This window comes from Hyposmocoma kahamanoa, unplaced genomic scaffold (assembly GCF_003589595.1).
Source record: "Hyposmocoma kahamanoa isolate Upper Pololo Valley unplaced genomic scaffold, ASM358959v1 78, whole genome shotgun sequence".
NCBI classification, from domain to species: domain Eukaryota; kingdom Metazoa; phylum Arthropoda; class Insecta; order Lepidoptera; family Cosmopterigidae; genus Hyposmocoma; species Hyposmocoma kahamanoa.
This window is the reverse complement of record NW_020653945.1, coordinates 22133061-22155363: the sequence shown is the minus strand read 5'-3', so window position 1 is coordinate 22155363 and position 22303 is coordinate 22133061. Positions and strand designations below refer to the sequence as shown.

General features: G+C 35.4%; 3 protein-coding genes across 6 annotated transcripts in view; 2 read left to right on the top strand and 1 right to left on the bottom strand.

Moving 5' to 3' along the window:
- The window catches only part of LOC113233322 (flocculation protein FLO11-like), a 130523-nt gene extending 119788 nt beyond the window's left edge, over nt 1-10735 (top strand). Inside the window, exons 4-9 of one of the 4 annotated variants that reach the window (XM_026468415.1) lie at nt 3751-3875; nt 4747-5074; nt 5278-5378; nt 6057-6246; nt 6366-6874; nt 7802-10735. In XM_026468415.1, coding sequence (XP_026324200.1) covers nt 3751-3875; nt 4747-5074; nt 5278-5378; nt 6057-6246; nt 6366-6874; nt 7802-10164 — 3616 coding nt within the window. In that variant the 3' untranslated portion in view covers nt 10165-10735. Of the gene's footprint in view, nt 1-3750; nt 3876-4746; nt 5075-5277; nt 5379-6056; nt 6247-6365 lie in introns of all 4 variants that reach the window. The other 3 variants (XM_026468413.1, XM_026468412.1, XM_026468414.1) reach the window with 3 other exon arrangements.
- A 151-nt stretch (nt 10736-10886) lies between these two features.
- LOC113233324 (oocyte zinc finger protein XlCOF28-like) lies at nt 10887-21528 on the bottom strand. Its single transcript, XM_026468416.1, has 7 exons — nt 21304-21528; nt 20721-21132; nt 19532-19653; nt 16034-16243; nt 13409-13543; nt 12826-12873; nt 10887-11925 (listed from the first exon to the last, which is right to left on the bottom strand). Exons 2-7 carry the CDS (start codon nt 20858-20860, stop codon nt 11051-11053), a joined length of 1530 nt encoding a protein of 509 aa, XP_026324201.1. The 5' UTR covers nt 20861-21132; nt 21304-21528; the 3' UTR covers nt 10887-11050.
- Nucleotides 21495-22303, top strand: part of LOC113233325 (thiamine transporter 1-like) — a 29581-nt gene continuing 28772 nt past the window's right edge. The window contains exon 1 of the mRNA XM_026468417.1: nt 21495-21854. Coding sequence (XP_026324202.1) covers nt 21620-21854 — 235 coding nt within the window. The 5' untranslated portion in view covers nt 21495-21619. The remainder of the gene's footprint in view (nt 21855-22303) is intronic.

Genomic DNA, 22303 nt, shown 5'->3' with positions numbered 1-22303 from the left:
TAACGCACTTGCCTTACAGAGAACCGGACGAAGTCCGTGCAAACCGGCTGATCTGGGGTTAGGACCTGATTTAGATGGTCCCTGCGTGGGCATGCTCGCGCAGGTCATAGTGCCCTTCTCGTACACCCTAAGGGTCGGTAGGAAGGGTGACTATAATCAAAACTAATGTAGAAAGATGAGGCTGTTAAGAGCAGAAAGTACCAACAGGCACACGACTTGTTTGTTTCGTCATGTATCATAAAAAAATTCATAATAATTCCCTGTACTACAAGTACCAGAGCAACCTAGATCACACTAATTAAGAAAACTTCGGTGCCCAAATTGATTCTACCGAGAGTGTTATTTCTTCTTAGAAAAGTAACGTCAACTCGAGGAAATTTATAGGCGAAAGCTAGTTGCAACTACTTCAAATTGCAGTAACTTCGTAGTCCAGGAATAACATCTGCGATTTGCAGCAATGTTGGCCAAGGCCTAAACACAAAGGTTTCACTTAAGGTATTCCATTTAGCGTATCTTCGGTAAATTACCTGCGTAACTCCAACGAGGCGCAATGGACTCTTTGCTTTTGAAGGTCTTATAGCTTTTTCATACAAATGTAATTGCGCATTGAACTCCCATCTCACCTGATGAAAAGTGACGATGAGGTCGACGATGGAGCATGCGTACCTAAGTAATGCCTATTATAACCGTTCGCTATATAATGTGGAAGCGGAACGCTACGTGCGAATCGCCTGTCGCCACGTCTAGTCCCCCGATGATGGAAAGGGGAAGGCCGAATAAAATTATGCAATTCCATCGCACACTCTCCGTGATATATCCTGTAAAATACCGATAAGCAGGCAACTTTGCGGCGGTGGCAGCAGTACTCCATACGCGACTGAAATTGTGCATGATACAGCTGAAGCAACTGTCCCGGTGTAAAGTAACGCCTCTGGAAAGGATGCCAAGCTTCTTTGATGCATTTTTGGCCAGGGATTCAATGTATCTGCCGAAGTTCAAATAGGATGCCACGTCCATTCCAAGTGGCTGGTGTAGGTGTAGGGGACTCCGTTTTGTGGAATAGACACGCCTGCGTTTTGATAGCTTCGGTTTTAAGAGAAATTTCCCTTAAGAATTTCTAAATTTGATCTAACACTGCCTAATTGTAGCTTATTATTTAAGTCGCCAATACAGCTAAGAATATTTCAACTTCTAGTTTAAAAGAGTCAGCAAGAGTCCTTAATCTCGGGTCCCACGTGCCTTGTAAAAGCAAATATAATAAACAAAACATTTTTTTTGTTGATCCAAGCACTTTATTTCAAAATACGGGCAACGGCACTTCAAACTTGAAGCCTGATATTGCTGAGCAACAATTTTTAAGCATCGTAATGCCTATCACTTTACGCAACAACGATAGAATTTAGTTTAACAACGTATCCACACCATATTATATCTGGCAACGTTTCACTACAACTATTGTGACCTAGGCACTGCTCGCCTTTACACTTGCGATTTAAATTCAAGTTTATACCACTTAGAGGATGGTCCAGAGTCCAAGGTAATATATATTTTATTTTCCAAACTTGTCAAAACATTATTATTCAGTATTTTCTATATGTACTTTCGTCTTAATGAAACTTATACCTTATTCCTCAAAAGCTACATATAACCTGTATTACTACAATTACCTATCATAATGTAAGATGGAAACTCATAAAACAGCATTCCTACTGGAATCAATTTACCAACTTAATTTACCTACAAAATGAAGAGTGTAAGGTTCATGGGACCTATCGAACCAGTCGTAGGGAGCTGATTGTTCAGAGCCGGTATATTACTGGGAGAGGGGAGAGAGGGATGCGCGGGCGCAGGGAACAAAGCGCGGGCGTTGACCTCACGACCGCACTCACCTCTGGATGCACTCTCCTTTATTTTATGCCTCCTTTACTAATTTCTAGAACGTGGTACCTAACACTCAACACCAAAAAGTTAAATAAGCATAGAACCGTATTGTTATAATGATTGAGCATCCAGTTGTCATAAGAAAATATTAAGCTGACAATTATTTCTATGTTTTAATACTGACGTAGAAAATTGATAAATAAAACAAACCCAAATGAAATCACTTTTTGAAAATAGAATGAGTGTACAGTCGCCAGCAACGACTGTCTGTATACTCACTATAGAGGTAAAGATTGGAATAATTCAAAATATGACAAAGAACACTGGGTACATATTAAACAAAATTCTACAAACATTCTTTCATAAAAATGAAACAATTGTTGATCGAGACCTGTATTTTTGTGACATTATTTACATAGGTGCACCGGTTCTGCTCAGATATAAATTTTGAAACAAACGCATTTAAAAACCTGGTAATAGGAACTTCATTTACGAAAACTGTAATTAACAAACTGTTTTTATTTTTCATTTATTCTCAATATGTTATTTGTTATTTATTTGTTAGTATAAAAAACATCCAAACATCAGAGCGATAATATTGATCTGCATTTATTATTTGTCAAAACCCAGGAGACCTGCAAAGCACCATAAAAAATTATCAAATTTTACGTTCTATAAATCTACTTGTGTGTTGTCCTTCACCGTTAGTCAGAGGTATTAGGCACTATATACTAAACATAGACATTTTTTTCTATGGCCGTTATGTGGCGCTATGAATTATTCACATAAAATCAAAATACAAACCATCGTGTTCATAAAAGACATTCATTATAAAGAGAACATTAGCTCGCAGAAAATCAGTAAATGTTTCAAAACAAATGACGGTCGATACGATAATTGTTTGAGAAGCTAAGAAAATATATAATAACCGCGGGTAATGCAAAAGCAAAAGAAAAGAAGGCCGATTTTACTCCGCCATTTAAACTTATGTCATTGATTCGCATAGTTGTTTTGTGTTTGGTTTCTCCGTGATCGTAATGGAAACTGCAATAGAATCCCAGAAGCTTCTTGATACTGCTGTGCAATACGAAAAAGATGCTGGAAAGTGAGTCCAATTTGTATAACAATAGTTTTTTTTTACTTAACTGACTACGAGAACAATCAAACGGTATCGTTAAATAATCAAACGAGAATTTAATACCACTAGGTCACTGTGAAACTACCTCAAATTCATACACCAAATCATTTAGAACATGGTGAATGAGCATCGTCCGTGTGTGTTTAACCCGTACATGAGCAGTAATCGTAAAATTAAAATAAGTGATGGTAATAGTAAGGCATTTACCCTAAAATTAAAATATCAAAATATGACAATGACGTATCCTGTTTCGCTATATGAATCTCAAAAAAAACAACTACGGGGTTTTAAAGAGCAATTTCCAAGTGATTTCTGTATAGTTGTCGCCTACTGGTTTTCCATAGAGAAGTATCAATCAACAACGTAGTGATAAAATTCAATGATTTACATAGAACATTTTAGATTGAATCAATATGCACTAACGGCATAAAGAAAAGTTGTGACATTTCTGTGAGCGATGCTATTTAAATAGGTACTGACTATGGGTTAATTTAAGTTTTACTGTAATCGCGAAGTTAGCTACCATGCATATCAACAATAACCTATATCTGAGTTGAGGTGTGGTGAGACATTAGCACGATATCCTAAGATTGCCTGGAAGAAATTGCTACTTAGAAATTAGGCCGCCTGTTGTACATTGGCTTACTCTGTGATACCTACATTACTGTAATTTTAATGTGCAGTAAAGAATATTTCATTCGTTCATTCATTCACGATGATGATTGTTTCAGAGGGGAGAAGCTGTACGTGACTGCGGACAAGCGCGGCGAGAAAGGAGGATGTAAGCGGCCACTCTGCTGGACCCTGCTCGCGTTGGTAGTAGCTGCCATCATCGCTCTTATTGTTCTTGCTGCTAGTAAGTGTTATTTGTAAACCTTTTTGAAGGTATTATCAAATCGATCGTACAGACCACAGTTGTTGCGAATTTCTGACAATCTGCATAGATTCAAATATCGGCATCCGCATTCATCGATGCTGATTGCGGATGTTGGAGTCACATGACCTAAAAGGCACGTTGGAGTAATTTAAAAACCTTCCAGAAAAGACTGTAATCCTTAGTTCAAACGGCATTGTCCTGCACATTTTTTAACATATTCGATTATAAACGGTTAGATATCGGGGTGCTCACACAATGTATTTTCATGCGTTTAAAAAACGGATAGGTGAGAACACATCTGTAATAGATCCACACTTTGTTACACTTTTCATATTAGCATAGAAGACGCCAACGGCTTGGCAGAAGAACAGAAGGTATTGGGGTTATCCAATGTTTCAAGAAGCAGTGCGTACAAACATATTAATTGGAAAACGTGAGAAATGATGAAAAAAAACGGGCCTTTGTTCTATAAGATATCAATAATTCGTTGTCTACTAGAGATTTATTTGTATGAATAAAATTATGCGCGCCCTCTTTCCAAAAGATATTTCAATACTAGACGCCGCTTGTTCGGTGACTATTCGATAAAAAACGTATGACTTCGCGCCGTGTGAAAGAGATGCATTAATACATTAATACTTTGCGCCACTTTGCACACACACCTAATACGTTAAAGAAATACGTTTAAAATACTTTTGATACGAGTGTATAAAATATAGTTTATACTATCGTGATATAATCTGGCTTTTCTACCAAAATTAGTGCGTGTTGATATAGATAATATATATTTAAAATATACATAAAAATTTAAGTCTTTCTTTTATCGTAATCCAATGTTTAACGATTCCAGCTGGAGTTCTGTTCGCGAGCTCGCCGACGCCACTTGATCAATACAACACAACAATATCGTCAGCGCGGGCGCTCGGCGGACTCGGAGTCGGAGAAACTCACGACCACGGAACTACAGAACATGACCACAGTGCTCACGACCACAGTGCACACGACCACAGTGCACACGACCACAGCACGCACGGCCACAATGCACACGACCACAGTGCACACGATCACAGTGCACACGACCACAATGGACATGACCACGATGACTCAAATCATGAGCACACCGACAACAACCACGACCACAACCATGTGGACCAAAAACACATAGGACATGATCACAGGTACGTCTAATATCCACACGATATTTTCCATGGCACTAAGATCTACCACATCGCCAGTAAATGCACCTTTTAACCTTCAAAGCTCTTTGGTCAAGGATTGTACAGACGAAAGCCAGCTATCCGCCAATTTCGCGTGATAAAACACAGATCTCGGTAATCGTTAGTAGAATGAGATTTTCGAAATGTTTTGTTTATTTTCACAGTGAGCACGATCCTTCGCCCAGTCCTGAGCCAACGCCTGAGCGGTCTATAAACGACGCAATGAATCCTGCTTCAGACGAAAGTACCGACTTGTCCATGTATGGTAAGTAAGCTCTTACAATCATTTCCTATACGGAGTATACATAATCATTCACTGGATAGACGACTGTACTTGTAGATATGCAAACTTCATTGTTCTTTTTATAGTATAAGTCTGCAATTTGTCCCGCAAGTCACCTTAGGCGCTCTAAATTTCATCTTCTAATGGTCACAACAACTATAATTCTTGTTTACTTGTTGTCTAGTTTGAAAAAGTTCTTACGAATGTAACTTGACATATTCAATTATGTATTGATATTGATAATATTAACTAGCATTGCTGTTCCTTTCAACAGTACCTAATATCGGCACCATTTTATTGAACATTGATTTTATGTTATGTTACCATTAACTAAATGTGATATACGTATATATTATGCCGCCTCGGATACTGTTAATTGTTTACAGGTTATCATTGCTCATAAATCATAGTAAGTTGTGATGGTCAAATAATTTCAAGCTCAAATAATGCATACTTCAATGATCTTATATGCGTACTTGGAATTAGGTGGTTTCTGCGTAGTTTGCTATAAAGAGATCATAAAGCTACAAAACTCACTCACTCGTAAATTAAATAAACTGCTGTTAATTTTATTTCACTTTGACTAATGCCTTATTAGTATATTATTCCAAAAAAGATGTCGGTTTTGTAGCTGTAACAAAGATTTTTTTCCTTTTTCAGTGCCAAGAACATTGGAGGGTGAACTGAAAGTGGACAACGAAGAATTTAGACAGGCCTTTCAAGACCCGGAGAGCGAAGAATATCTACAGTTCGCTAACAACTTCGTCTTTGCGCTTAAGAACGCCATCTTCAACAGAAATGACGTGGAAAATGGCAAAAACGAAGTCATGGTCGAAGTCGTACAGTTAAGGTATATAAGATAAGTTTAATAATATTAATTATGTCACTGTTTCACTTATTACGTATTTCCAAAAATACGCTGCGGTGTATCGATATCATTGACATTAAAAATAAATCGTTTGATTACAGGCCAGGATCGGTGGTAGTGAAGTACAGGATCCATTGGAAGCCAAAATTCGTCGATGAAAACACACACGGGGACTGGTTAACGGCAGAGACCTTAAAAAAGAAACTCGACACTTACCTTAACAGTAACGGCAGAATGATAAGTGTTTACCACATTGCTGATGACAAAATAATCGCAAGTCGCGTAATGGACCTTTGTCAAATTAACAAGAACGATTGTGAACATGGCTGTGTGTTCGATGAAGTTGCCCTCGATTTTACATGCACTTGCCCACGAGGTATGTTCCTTAATATTGACAATCCCAAAACATGCATGTCCTTATTCGACAATTCTAATGATAGCCAAGCAAAAGATACCTCGAAGGAGAAGGAATTCAGGGTGCTAGACTTAGACTTGGTAGGTACGACAAGAAAGTCGATACCAGTAGATGAGCCAAATATAGAATCTGTTCATGTAATACAAAGCGGAAACACATTTGACTGGAAAGATTCAACCGGACACGAAATTCATCAAACAACCACCGAATCTGAGGCGGATTACAAATTTTCACATGTTTTCGGGCACCCCATAGACCCGAAGGCGGAGCAAGAACCAACACCTGAGCCTGAACCTGAACCTGAATCAAAAGCTGAACTCGAACCCGAATCAAAAGCTGAACCTGAACCAAAAGCTGAACTTGAACCTGAACCAAAAGCTGAACCTGAACCCGAACCAAATGCAGAACCTGAACCCGAACCCGAACCAAAAGCTGAACCTGAACCCGAACCCGAACCAAAAGCTGAACCCGAAAATGGCCAAAAAGCTGAATCCGAATCCGAATCAAAACCTGAACCAGAACTAACATTACAGCCTGAACCTGCTCCAGTTGCTGAACCAGAGCCTACATCTGAACCTGAACCAACAGCGGATCCGAAACTCGAATCCGAATCCTCATCAGAAAATGAATCAAAACAAGTTAGCGACAGTGAAACGAAACACAGCCCAGAAACAGCCGCCGCACCAGAACCTACGATAGAGCCAAAAGTGCATCCAGAACCAGCACCTGTAGTAGAACCCAACTCTGAAATAAAACAAACTAGTGAAACAACCGAGAAACCGACATACTCTGTTTTTGAACATTATTCAGAAATAATAAACAAATCTCATAATTGGGATTATTTGCAAAACATGGACGACCAGCAAAATTCTAAAGAATTCGAAACAACTCATTTACCAGTTACCGAAGCGGAGATGCCACCCATTAATTATATTCCAGTAACAGAGGAACAACCCGATGAAACTGTGACAATCTTACAAGATTATAGTGGTGAAAATAATAACATGGAAGTAATAATGCCCAAAACAACTAGTGTCAATCACATGAATAGTACAGAATTTGATAATGACTGGCTTGACCCAATACCTATCACCAACGATGAATTAAAATTTTTAAATGATGAAACAAATACGTCTGACACAAACACGCAATTCACGAATGACATGCATGAGAATATGAATATGGGAAAAATTCACGAAACTCAGGCAAGATCTTTCAAGAAACAAGATATGGAATATCAAGTCACGGCTGAAACTCCTGATGATAATAAAGATGATTTTAGAGGAGATACTAAAACCACCGAACAAGGAACTATTGAAGAATCCAATTCACGTCCAGCAATTGCATTGTTTGCGTATCAGGATAAACTAGACAAAAATCGTACAACCACCTACGTACCTCCAAGTACAACACCTAAACTCGAAGAAATCATGGTTGATGATGAAACAGATAAACCAACAGAAACAGAAATAGATATAGAAAATCGAACAGAAAGTAAAACACTAAATAATGAAATAGAAAAGAGTAAAGCAATCGATTCAAAAAACGAGCCCTCGTCAAAAACTGAAAAATCAGATATGATGACAAAGAATGATATAGCGAGACTACTGCAGCCTCACAAAGAAATTACTACAACAGCATCTACTACTCGAGATTCAGAATTTTCCCTGAAAAATGGTATAGACTCGGGAATGGAGAAGCAATTGATGGAAGTCTTAGACATCAAAAATACATCTAATAACAAATATGATTCGCCAATGCAGAAAGAAAAAGATCTAGTTGATGAAAATGTAGACATCACGTTCGATGCCATAAATATGCTATACAATCGTTCAACAAAACCTACCGAAAACAAAGCTCAAGTCATATCCATTGCCGAAATGACTACTGAAACAACTGATTCAGATTGGCTAACGGAAGCAGTGACGGAAATCGATTACGAAGAGATGAAGGAGAACATAAAACCAATTATAACTTCGGAAACTGCGCAAAAACCAGAGGACGTAATAATGAGAGGCGCACTGCCAAAGTATGACTTTGAACCCGATTACTTAAATAATTTCGGACCAAGTCGAACCTCAGAGCAAGACGAGCCTCATTACGGAATGATACATGATTACGACAATGAAGATTCTAGAGTAAAACGAGTTAATATTGATCTCAAAGAATCACGTAATAGCCGCTCAGAAGAACAGCTCAATAAATTCAGTACGAGTAAACCTTCTATAAATGAAAAACATGTAACAACCTTAATGTCAACAGATACATCGTCTGAAGAAGAAAGTAAATTAACAACTAACAGAGCTGATGAGATGACCACCTTTTCGTCATCGGCAAAAGTCGTTGAACCAATAAACGACAAAGTATTCAACAATGAAAAAGAAAGCACACTAAATGTCACTACAGAACCTACAAAAACGACAGATTTAGTAACAGAAGTAAATGAATTTGATAAAATTTTGAAATTCGTAGAAGGAGAAAAAAATCAAGACGATGCAATAGAAACCACTACAGTCGGTCAATTTATCTACAATTCTGCTGAGAGATATCTAGACATATCTACTGCTAATAACAATACGGAAAATAACAATCCAGCTCCAGTTTGGGAAGACATCAGTGACAATACAAAATCAATTTTATTCAAACCTAGTACAGTGCGACTGGAACAAGATTCATCTGAAGACAGCATGTCTAAAAATGTAACCTCCACTACAGCGTTTACACCACTAACAGTCATAATCACAAATGGGAATATATCATCTAATGAAACGGACAATGCAAGCTTAACTTTTCAAAAGAACAACTTAAATGTAACAATATACGAAGTGCCAGGTCACAACAGTTCTATTGCCACTTCGGGACACTCTCATTCAGCAGAATATGATGACCATGAGACTGAAATGAATCCGTTTTTACCTGAGGTAGAAAATAATAAACACCTAGTTAAAAAACTTCAGGAAGGTCATGATTTGGAATCGTTGAACGCAAACGAAACACAAAATGAAAATGCTGAAGAGCAACAATTTCGATCTTTAAATACTCAGTCTGTCGACGAAGGTACAATGAAGGTATCCAAAGATAGAAACATGACTAATAATGATGGAAAAAAGGTGACGAACGTCAATTCCAATGAAAACGCAGCAGAAATCCAAGTACATAAATTCCAAAAGCACAATAACATAGCTACTCAAGAACGTCACAATACAGCTGAAAACAAAGTGTCATCATTTTTGTCAGACACAGATGATTTGGACAAACCTTTACCGAGTACCTCCGCTCCCAGTGTGTCTGCTAGTATAACAGATGATACTGAATACCTAAGTGTAGTTCCTATCAAAAATTTAGATGGAAAAGCAACGTTAAAAAAGAAGAACAAAAGTGATAGCATCGAGGAGCTCAATGACATAAGTGATTCACGGAAAAAGAGTGATAGGAGGACATTAGATGCAAAGAAACTCGGTTCAGTTACTAACAATGAAGCGTAGTACGCGCGTAAAATGTAGATAGGTTTAAGATTGTATATTTCTGTTTTTATTTTTATGGAATGCTGTGATGCTGTTGAACACTTTTAATGCATAACAGACCTGGAGTTTGCTGATGGCGTGTTGTGAGTGTGATTCTAGATATTCAATTAGCAATATTTCGTGTGGATCGCAGCGATCTTCAGCCAATAACATAAAAAGAAACTATCTTTTATTAGACTAGTCAAACTTAAGGAAAGTCATCAACGCGAGAATTTTAGATAATTTATTGCTACAAATATAAAACCTAAGTATTACCATTTGACCTCAAAATAACATTTGAGTTGTTCTATAAAATCCTGTGTCTACGTAGTGCGTGTTATTTTCAGAACAAAAGCCTAATAATTGTCCTTATTAAGAAAATTGTTACCATAGCTAAATATATTTTAGAATTATTTTATCTAATGAAATTTCAGAAATCAGATACTTTTCTAATATAGTAGAAAATAAAAGATGTAAATTATGTTTACGTATAAGTTTTATTTTCTTGTGTAATGGATTACATATTCTGCCATGCCGTATGTGATAATGATTACGCAGACATTCCATTCGTAATTAAATGTTATAGAGTAAGTGATACAGAGTGAGGTCTGAATGTAAAATAATAAATGTATTAGTTTTTGTTAACTAAGAATATATTTTGTATAATATGGTTGAAATTGTAAAGATAACGTTGTAAATAAATTTAAAATTAATAATTATTATGGCATTTTTATTTCCTCATTTTAAGTATCCCGTCTAGTGTAAATGTAGTAAGCTAAATATTACAGTACAGTGCTACTATAAGTACTAAAGGATTTTATTAACTAAATACGGACAAATAATATTTCGCAAGGCTTCGAAATCAATATCACAGTCTTTGACTTAGCCAGGTATTTTTAGGACAAGGCGTAATGTCTTCGATCTCTTGCGCAATCATGGGTTGATCGTCGACCGCCATTTTGGCACATAGACACCCCTCTCCAATCGTGCCGTTACCACTTACAATACAGTTACCTAAAACATCTTTACAACTGTTAAAAGGTATCATTTTTATTTCCTGTTCTTGTAAATTATCTTCTTGGTACTTTCTTATAGAAAGATCTTCAACCATAACCTGTGGTTCTATAACTTTAGTATCAAAAATTATATCATAAGTATCCTTTATTTTAACTGTACCATCAAGTCTATGTTCAATTTCAGGTGTTTCATGACCTTGAGTAATGTTTCCTAAAGTTTTTCCACTGTCTGAACACCAATTATCACAATAACATCCTTCGCAGGCATTTGTTTCTATAGAAATGTTATTTTCACCAACGACTGTTTTCAAATCTTTACTTAATTTAATCACGTTGCTTACTGTACATTCAACATTATCTTTTAATAGATTTTCATCAGTAGTTGGGCCAATTATTTCTCGCTTAATACCAAAATTGCTATTGATTTGAGCACAGAAACAATTATCATCACTAATACAGCCACCTAAAATGTCTTTACAATCACTTATGGTACTTTCATCTACTGTTACTTTGTTTTCGAGTTCGCTACCTACTTCATCTAAAAAGTTTTTAACTATTACTACATCTTCAGCCTTATTTATAGTGTCGGATATTTCATTAATACTTAGTTCAAGAGATCTTACACAGATATCAAGGTTCTCTTGTTTGGGAACGCAATTCGCTATATGTTTAGAGTACTTTAGTTGAGATATGATTTGGCCACATGTAAGACAGAGCTCTGCAGCATCTGTAACAACAAAATATTGGGTTTAAACGACTTAGTAATCACAAAAAAACTTCTGAAAAATAAATGCACTTCTGACCTCCATCTTAACAGATGGAAAATGATGACAATAATGTTTAACTAAATAATGCTTATTCACCTCGCCGTAAAAAGGCCAGTTATATATAGCGCTCAGGGAATAAGTCTGCAGACAGGTAATTCCACTCCATATACGTTCGCCATATAAATGTGGAAGCAAAACGCTTCGTGCGAATCCTTGGAATATCTAGAACATAAGGTTTGAAACCCAACCTACGTCTAGTCCCGCGAAGATGGAAAGGGGACGGGAGAATAAAAACATGAAATTCCATCGCACTCTTCGCGATATATCTTGTAGAATACCGATAAGCAGGCAATTTTAGGGCGGTGTTCAAAGCTATGTAGCTTCGCCTCCACTAAATCCGAGTCACCTATAAGCCTCTTGACACGATTTCAACTGAATCCAAGGTGGCATGTTGGAATTTAGCAGAACCATTCGATAGGTGGCAGCAGTACTCGATACACCACCGCGCTGGACTTCCTCTAGGCACAGCTGAAGCAACTGTCCCAGTGTGTAATGCCTCACTTTAGAAAGGATGCCAAGCTTCCTGGCCATGGATTCTAAGTATTTGCCAAAATTGTAATTGGACTACAGGACCATTCCAAGTAGCTGGAAACGGTCGCCCATCAGTATGGATATATCACGAAAAGTCAGAGTCAGATCAAAGGTCAGGATAATGGACACGCCTGCATTTTAGTAGTGTTAACTTGACAATTGCTAAAGCAGCCTGTAAATAATTAATATGTTCTGTAGGTTTTATCTACATAACACTACAGCTGAGTATTATAAGAATATTTACTGAAATAAAATGTTCAATAGCTTACCTTCATGAACGCTTTTTGACTGGAATTTGACACTAGCAGGTCTATTTTCTGTAAAAAAAAAGTATACAAATTCGGTTATTAAGGGTGAGGCCACAAGAGAAAGAGGGACCACTGACATTCGGTTAGGACGCCAGATGAACGTATTTTAACCGACCTTAAAAAAGGAGATTCTGAATACGACTGTCTGTTTTTATTTTTTCAGTTTCTTTTAAGCGTTTTTTGTAAGGAGTATTTTGTCATATAGTGTAATGGATCCATTAAAAAGTAATCCATTTATGAAGCGTTAAAAGATGATGTTAGAAAAAGAAAATGAAGCTGGGTACACCCACTCAATATGAAAATAAAAGTATGGTCAGTTTCATATACTATTTATGTGAACATCCAGATCAATTTGTATAGTATTACCACATGCCAATAAATGTTTCCCACACTCCCCTCCGCTCACACAAGCACGTCATACAGTGCGACCAAAGGTCGGTCAGAATTACGCGCCATAGTTGGCAGAAAGCTCAATTTGCATCATCGTAATAACATAAACCGGGTTTTTACATACTAAAACAATCAGCATGGTTGATATACTTACTATGTGTAGCTAGATGTCTCTTTCTAGCATATTCATTAACAAATTTCTTATTGCAGTTTAGTTCTGTGCATGATAGCCAGCTTTCCGGATCATGTGACTTCAGGTGCACTTTTAAATGATGAGATTGAATAAAACCTGAAATAGACCTATATAACTCAATTTTATTCAAATAAAGCCTTTAAAATATAACTCCTTACCGTATTATAAAGATGGAGTTACATGAGTTATAATGAGTTTACTAAAATTAAAAGAGGATAAAAATAATTGTGAAACTAATGCTTGGAAAGTCAAGTTTAAACAACCATTAAAACATGCAATGGAGAGTTTCTATTGCCAGACTTTTGTGAAGTTAATTCGCCAATTTATGTATGTCCGGCAGCAATTCGCCACACGTTGAAATACTCAAACCCCCAAACGAGTTATTTTACAACTCCATTCCCCATAAAATCCCCAATAAATTTGTAATTCTCCAAACATTTTAAATAGCCTAAAATTGCCTTTTCCTATTTCAAACATAGCCTAGTCGCCAGCCACTTTCTTAAGTCGCCGTGCGACTCCTCAAAGTAGTATCGGTAATCAAATTATATGATTTTAACGAGAAATCGATTCAAAATTTTAAGAGTTTGTAATTGTTTCTTTTTCGGTTCATTGTTGTTCTGGGGGCCTAAAAGGCCAAATCGTACAATTCAGTTAAAAGCAATTCATTTACAGTATTCCTTGCAATTACTTATTTTCGTAAAATTCCGATGAATTGCATCTAATTCTTTTAATTTAGATTTTATAATACTCATAAACGGTTTTTAAGAGAATTCAGTGTAAATAATGTATATTCATCAATAAAACAACTACATAAGTCAATATTTTTTCCGATAAATCGAAGAGACTCGGTGAAATTCGGCGATTAATTGCTTACAACACTACTATTTAAGAAAAAATACCTTGAGGACGTAACTGTTTTCAGGACGTTTCAGAGTAACTCAAAATTGCATTTTATTTTGGAATTCCTGCGAAAACAGTACTTCAAAAATGTTTTATCATATTATATAATGTTTCAATAAAATTTATGTATTTTTTTAAACTCAATTATGCTAATATTTGTTTGTTTATTGTTTCGTTGATCGCATTCAAAGTTACATACTATCGTTTTCATTAGCTGTCAAATTTGGCCTCTTATTTGGTGACGACTATAATAATAGGGGTTAAACTATGAAATTGCCGATTTGTACTGAAAATCTAAATTGTTTATTTTTTAAATTTTTAACAAATTGATTTAATCAAAATAGTTGCCATTATTATCTATACATTGCTGCCATCTAATGGGAAGGTTATTAATGCCTTTGCGATAGAACTCCGACGATCTAGACTGCACAAACTGTGTGAAAGCATTTTGTACTGCCTCCTGGGAAGAAAACTTCTTGTCACGTAGATAATTGTCCAAATCACGAAAAAAATGGTAGTCCGTTGGAGCAAGGTCTGGTGAATACGGAGGATGACGAATGGTTTCTAACTGCAGTTCCTGAAGGGTCAAAATGGTTTCTCGTGCTGTGTGAGGTCTCGCGTTGTCGTGGAGCAATAATGGTGAAGATCGATTCATGAGTCGGGGCTGTTTTACTGCTAGTTTTGTCAACATGGTTCGGAGTTCGGCACAATAGACATCTGCCGTTATTGCTTGACCAGATCGGAGAAAACTATAGTGAATAACACCATGCTGAGACCACCAAACAGTTACCATTACCTTTTTATTGGTAAGTTTTGCTTTAGGACACTGTTGTGGCATTTGACCTGGGGTCAGCCATTGCATTTTTCTTTTCCGGTTATCATAAAGAATCCACTTTTCATCACATGTTACAATTCGATCCAATATTCCTTCATTTCTGTACCGGTTCAACAAGGCAACACAAGTTTCAACACGCGTTTCTTTCTGCAGATCAGTCAAATCATGAGGCACCCATTTTTCGTAGGTATTTTTTTATTTTATTGATTTGACGCAAGTGAGTCAATATTGTGGGTAAGGTAACGTTAAACCATGCCGCTAATTCCTGGGTAGTTTGGCTAGGATCGGCTTCCACTATCTCTCTTAATTCATCGTTATTCACCTGTGTCACAGCGGTCTTCCTCGTGTCTCGTTCTTTAAGTCGAAATTTCCATCACGAAAGCGTTTAAACCAAAATCGCACGGTGCGTTCATTAGTAGACCCCTCTCCAAACGCAGCATTGATATTGCGGGCTGTTTCTGCCGCGTTAGTTCCGCGTCGGAACTCGTATTCAAAAATCACTCGAATTTTCGCAGTATCCATCTTTCTTGTCTAAATTGAATAACAAAAACAATTGAAAGTCGATATTCAAATGCTTCAAATTAAAAAAAAAAAATCACAGAAACCATTTCAAAAAAGTTTCATTCGAAAACCTCAAACCATGAAGATTCTATGAAAATTCAAAGAACCTATTGCAATAAAACGGCAATTTCATACTTTAACCCCTAATAAATATATAATAAATAAAAAAATACTATTCTTGAGTGGTAATGGATTACAGTGGTTTATTTTTGACGAGGATGTAGAATCATAGTAAATTCCAATACAATGTAAATACTGTTAATTATAATATATATAACATAATAATTTACCTTTCCCACATTTCTTACAGAAAAACTGTTTCGTGTCTGTATGGGTTAATTCATGGTGTTTTAAGTGATGAGCAAAGTTGAATGACTTCCCACAGCCATCAAACCCGCAATGGTATTTCCTCTCTGATTCTGCTTTGTGTGTCTTCATATGTGTCCGTAGTGCAAGCTCACTGTTGAATGTTGTATTACATTGCGTGCAGGAAAATGATCCTGCAACATTAGACATTTTTAAATTCGATAATGTGCTACCGCCAAAACAAATACAAGACAAACATGAAGAATAGAGATAAAAGAAAAACTCAATAACTACATAAAGTTGAAAAGAAATATTCAATAAAGCTGCTAGCCTAGTGTTTGAACTTCCTATGTCTATGGTTTGAACAGACTATATCGTCAGTGTTTTGTAGAAAAGGCGAAAGCACCATTTCGAATAATTTTTATCGAATAATTTTTAGGGACGCATATTTTAGTTTTTCGTTTTTCATGACTGTTTTAAAATATTTACGTTCTGTTTTAAATTCAATTTATTTCAAACCAAAATTGAATTTTAAAACAGAACAAAAACATTTAATAATAACAATAATATAGTGCTCGTCCTTTCTACAAAATACCGCCGCCGTACTTAAGAGAGAGGAAATTTCCTAATGTTCGATTTGATTTTGGAGGGGTATATCCACTTTAAAGTTAAAAATAAAATATTGTATGAGTAACTGCACTATATATTCAAGCATAGACGTTAATCAGAAACATAAAACAATAAAGTTTCCTCGATAGATAAAAATCACGAAATGATCTCTAATTTTCACATTTTTTCGAGTTATTAGGACAAAAATTAGATAATTAATTACATTTATGCATGATCGACAACTGTCACTACGAATTTTTTTTAATCCGTTTAGTTTTAGAGTTATTTCGCTAAAACGAATTTGGTACTTTTAATGCGCAAAATTCAACATCTCCTGTCGCATGTCACGCGAACTTCAGGCATATATTTGTTTCACAAATTTGGGCGGAGTTGGCTCAAAACTTTTTTGGCATGAGAGCTCCTAATGCAATATTCTATACTGACTTGAACACCCAAGGTAACTTTTAATTTTTTGGGGAATATAAATTTCAATAAATTTATACATGTTAATTTAGGAAATGAAACTATTTTTCCGGATTTAAATCGCGTATATTTGTTTTTTCAAACAAACCGACGTTTCGGGCCCTTTACAGGTCCCATGGTCACGGTTGACTGAGGTGGTACAGTCTTCAACCAGTTATGTCTAATATTAATGCAAACCACCCTATTTTTTCACTATAGTTACAATAGTTATTAATTAAATACCTTATTTTTAATTTTACAAAGAAAACATTCCAATTTACGCTACATTAAGTTTTACAAATTATTTTATTGAATGAATTTTTATTAAGTTTAATTTATTATTAATTATTAATAGAAATTAGAATAAACTAAAACATATTAGGAAATGAAACTATTTTTCCGAATTTAAATCGCGTATATTCGTTTTTTCAAACAAACCGACGTTTCGGGCCCTTTACAGGTCCCATGGTCACGGTTGACTGAGGTGGTACAGTCTTCAACCAGTTATGTCTAATATTAATGCAAACCACCCTATTTTTTCACTATAGTTACAATAGTTATTAATTAAATACCTTATTTTTAATTTTACAAAGAAAACATTCCAATTTACGCTACATTAAGTTTTACAAATTATTTTAATGAATGAATTTTTATTAAGTTTAATTTATTATTAATTATTAATAGAAATTAGAATAAACTAAAACATATTAATTAGTACTGTAGTCTTATGTCTGTTTGGGATTTTTCATTAGAGGAAATACTGGATCCCAAACTGGTGGTACGGAGAAACCATCTTCCCTGTTGAAATTAGGATGTTTTTTAATTTCAATGGCCTCTCGCAGCATCCTGGGTAGATAACGGACTTCTTTTGCAAGGACCTGGGGTTTGTCAAACTTCATTGAATGTGTAGGTTTATCAATGACATGCTCGCAGACTGCAGACTTGTTTACGCGACGGCGTTTGACATCAGCTATATGTTCTTTGACGCGGGTACAAATACTTCGCTTTGTTTGTCCAATATAAGAGAGACCGCACTCACAGTCAAGCTTGTAAACTCCTGCATCCTGTAAGGGGATGTTACATTTCACGGGTCTCAGGAACTGAGAAATCTTCCTCAAAAATAAATATAAATAAATAAACCTCAGAAATAAATCCGGAAAAATAGTTTCATTTCCTATGTGTAACAATCGCGAAAACCTAAGAACTCGACATGTTAATTTATTTATTTAAAAAATATTTCTTATTTACAAATTACTATTTATGCATACAGTCTCTATTTGGTAGGTCGTCTGTTTGCTTTATAATTATGGCAAAAATTGTTTTGATAGAGAGATGACTAGATTTTAAGTCTTATAAATAAATAAAATAAAATGTTTATTCGTTCATTTTAAAGGGCATAGTACCGCCACTTAGGCTTGTTAGGGCCTGAGTTAGGAAACATCGCTCTTCTATAATATTAGTAGTAATCTTGCTCTTATATAATTTTAAGATGACGAAAAGGAATACCTTAATATCTACTATAACAGGTGTTACAACTAATACAAATTTCACTAATTACAGTAATTTTTAACTTTTCAGACTAAAAATAAATTCACTTAATTGTTAGTGTGTGTGAGTGCAAGTATGTGTATATGTATCTGTAGGTGTGTAATTGTGTGAAATGTGTGAATGTCTACATGTGTATCATTATAAGAAGTTACTAAAATAACAGTTGTATTATAAGTTTATATAAACATATATGTAAATTAAATTTCGATTTGTGTGTATGCATATTATTTATTTACATTATATATATTATTTGTATATGGATCTGTTTATTTTTTTATATATTACAAACTTGTAATAATAATTGCTCAATCTCCTCATACGACTTAGTTTCGAGCCATTTTGTAATTGCTCACTTGTATTTATGAACTATTTTCTTGTACAGATCCAGTTCTCTGTTTAAACTATTATATAGATATGAGGCCCTGTATTTGTACTGTCTACTAGCTGCAGTAGTTTTTATTTTTGGTACCAACACTATGTTATAGTTTCTTCTTCTACCTAAAACCCCAGGATCATATGGCAAATTTTTATGTTGTTTTATTACAGTGTATATACATAAAGTTTCCTAACAGATGTTAGTTTTGTCAGCTGATACAAACTTTCAGTGGAATAAATTCTTTTTTTTTTTATTTGATCAAACCACATTGTGCTCGTCTTAAGAATGTATAGTCTTAAAAACAAGAACAAGTCTTAAGAATGTATAGCATTCCATTCTTAGTACAGGTGGCATTTTCATTCTTCTTCTTTATTGTTCATTATGTGGTGGACTTTGCTATATAATAAACCCCGTAAGTGCTTAAGTTAAGTAGTACATTTAATAACTAATTATTCTGCTACTTAAAAAAAACTAAAACTTTAGGTACCTTTGTGTGCATACTGAATATGCCTTTTTAGAAGTGTTTCATCTCTGAATTTTCCTCCACATTTGTTGCATTGCACTGAGCCTGTTCTCTCATGCTGCTTCTCATGACGGCGAAGCGCTGATCTTAAGCAATTCAAAAACCCATCATTTTACTCACAAAATGTTAGAACCATAGAGTATATATTCAGAAATAGAGATGAAATGTCACAAAATTTCTTTGAAAACTATTGTGCCAAATCATTACAGTGACAACTGCGCTCTGCAAAACAATTGACAGGTGTCATCAATTGTTTCACTTAAAATCTATCGGTTTAACATGAGATTTGCCATAACAGACAAAAATTGAAAAATTACACATTTAATATTTAATTACTGACGAAATGTAATTCTGTTTGTTTCGTAATTACATGTTTTTCTGCTTTTCCCACAACACCAAATGGAACAGTCTCCCATAGTTAGAGATATTATCTTTATTACAATAAATACAGAATATTATAGAAATATACGGAGACATACATACAGGTCAGTTGTCGGTACTGTACCATTTCAGTGTTCTAATTTGTGACTTCAGTGCAAACAATAATTGATATTTAAAAGTGATGTAAAGCCCATTTGCCTGATGAATTGCCAGGGTTGGATGGCCCTTAATTCATCTCTATTTCTGGTTATAGACTCAATGATTGAAACTAAGCCTCCACAAAGACAAACTGCATAGACAGGAATCGAAAATTAGACCAACTTTCTTTTGGACAACAACAAGGGTAGTTCTGAGCAATTTGCTTCCTTGAAAGGAAAACTTCCCCTGAATGTATTGTGCAGGAGACCAAATACTAATATTAAAAGATTAAACCTACAACGAGTGAACGAAATAATGTACTAACACAGATTTTTCAAAAAACCTTTCCTTATTCTACTGCAATTAGATAACTACAGGTACATGTATACAGAATTAAAACTAAGTATAATAATTGATAACAACAAGCCCACGATAACCACTTTATGTCATTTGTGTTATCAAAATTATATTTATTATATTTGCAAATCACAACATACTTTATTAATATGTACTGTATTCTTTTAAAGGCCATTGTGTACATTTACATAAGAAAACTTTTAGATCTTATATATTTGAAACTACAGTAACGAGTCCATATCGAATGTGAGGTAAATAAAAAGTAGTAGATACTCACAGAAAGCTAAATTTCTTTGAGCAAACTTTACATCCAAACTGCGGTATGTGGCTTTGCTCGTGCCTCCGCTTTTCGCTCTCATATCTGAACTCCTTGTTGCAATGTGTGCACTCCCACAATGCTGCCTGTTCAGACTGCATGACACTAAGCAACAGTCAGTTTGGAGAAAGCATGAAAACAAAGCCAGTTTGCTGTGCTTTATGAATGAATCAGTCAAGAAAATCAGCTGACTTTAAATGTCAACTGTCTGTCAATGTCATATGTCATCACTCAATGTGTTGCAGTAGCTTTGTCAAATTGACAATATGCTGCACTTTCCAAAGCACAAGACAGTTCATTGTACGTACACATTTTAGAATAATGTCTGCTGTCTGCATGAACGTGGCGTGAACTGTCGGTGCACTAACCCAATCTAGACAAAATAAGAAATATCTTACCGAGGTCAAGGTTTAAAATGAAGCTGCCGTTAAATATTAAACTTCGATACTACTGGAACGCATCCACTTACAACTCTATTATAATGTCAAAGTCACCACCACCATTCCATTCCAAACAAATTATTTTAAATATAGGAAGAAATCACCATAAGTATTACACGGAAATCACTATTCACCAACATGCTGTGAGTCTGAGTGATGCGATGAGATATTTGGGGATAAAGGAGTATGTAGTCGACATCAAAGAGTAGAATATTAAGTCTACATTATGATAATGTGATTTGTGTTTGTAAACACTTACGTAATTTTTTCACCAATGCGTTTGAATCGTTTAGAGAATGCTGATATCGTCAGTATCGCGTGCCGGCTCGAGTGGCGCGCCGCCTGTACTGCTAAATACTGTAAAAGCACGAAGAGACCCGGTCTATAACCTTACTTAACCTTTAAATTTATTGAATTAAAATGCAACAATGGATCAAAGTGACCCTCATATTGTGTTTCTTTGGTACTTTGAGGGAGATACGACCCTCTGAACCTTTCGTTTCGGAGTTTTTACTTGGTCCCTGGAGAAACGTAACTGAAGAACAACTGAGTAGAGAAGTGTACCCAATTGGGACGTATTCGTATTTGGCGCTGCTCGTCGTAGTTTTCCTGATAACAGATTTCTTGAGATTCAAGCCCGTCATCATTTTGTCTGGTAAGGTGTTTTTATGTCATAAAATTTAATAGTGCCAAATTGGCTCAACTGTAGATTACCACAGTAGAGTTGAAATTAATATGATGAATAGAATGTAGTTAGTTACTAATCTAATCCTAAAATCTCAGATGTATTTTGTAATCTAAGCCTAAGATTTGATTTTTATGAACTTTAGGAAACTCGTAGTTTGATAATAAAAATTATTGAAATATTCGAAAATTAATAATAGGTCTGGACCAGTGTTGGGCAAAATTTAATTGTCCTGGCAATTAAAGATTGACAATTAATTAATTGTTAATTGCGGTTCTCGCAACTAACAATTGATCAGTCGTTAATCGCGTATATCTACAATGAACAATTAATCAATTTTCAAACTTTTCAATGTTTTTGATTAACAATTTAAACTGGCAATTATGATAAATTTATATTATATATGCCCATATGGGGGT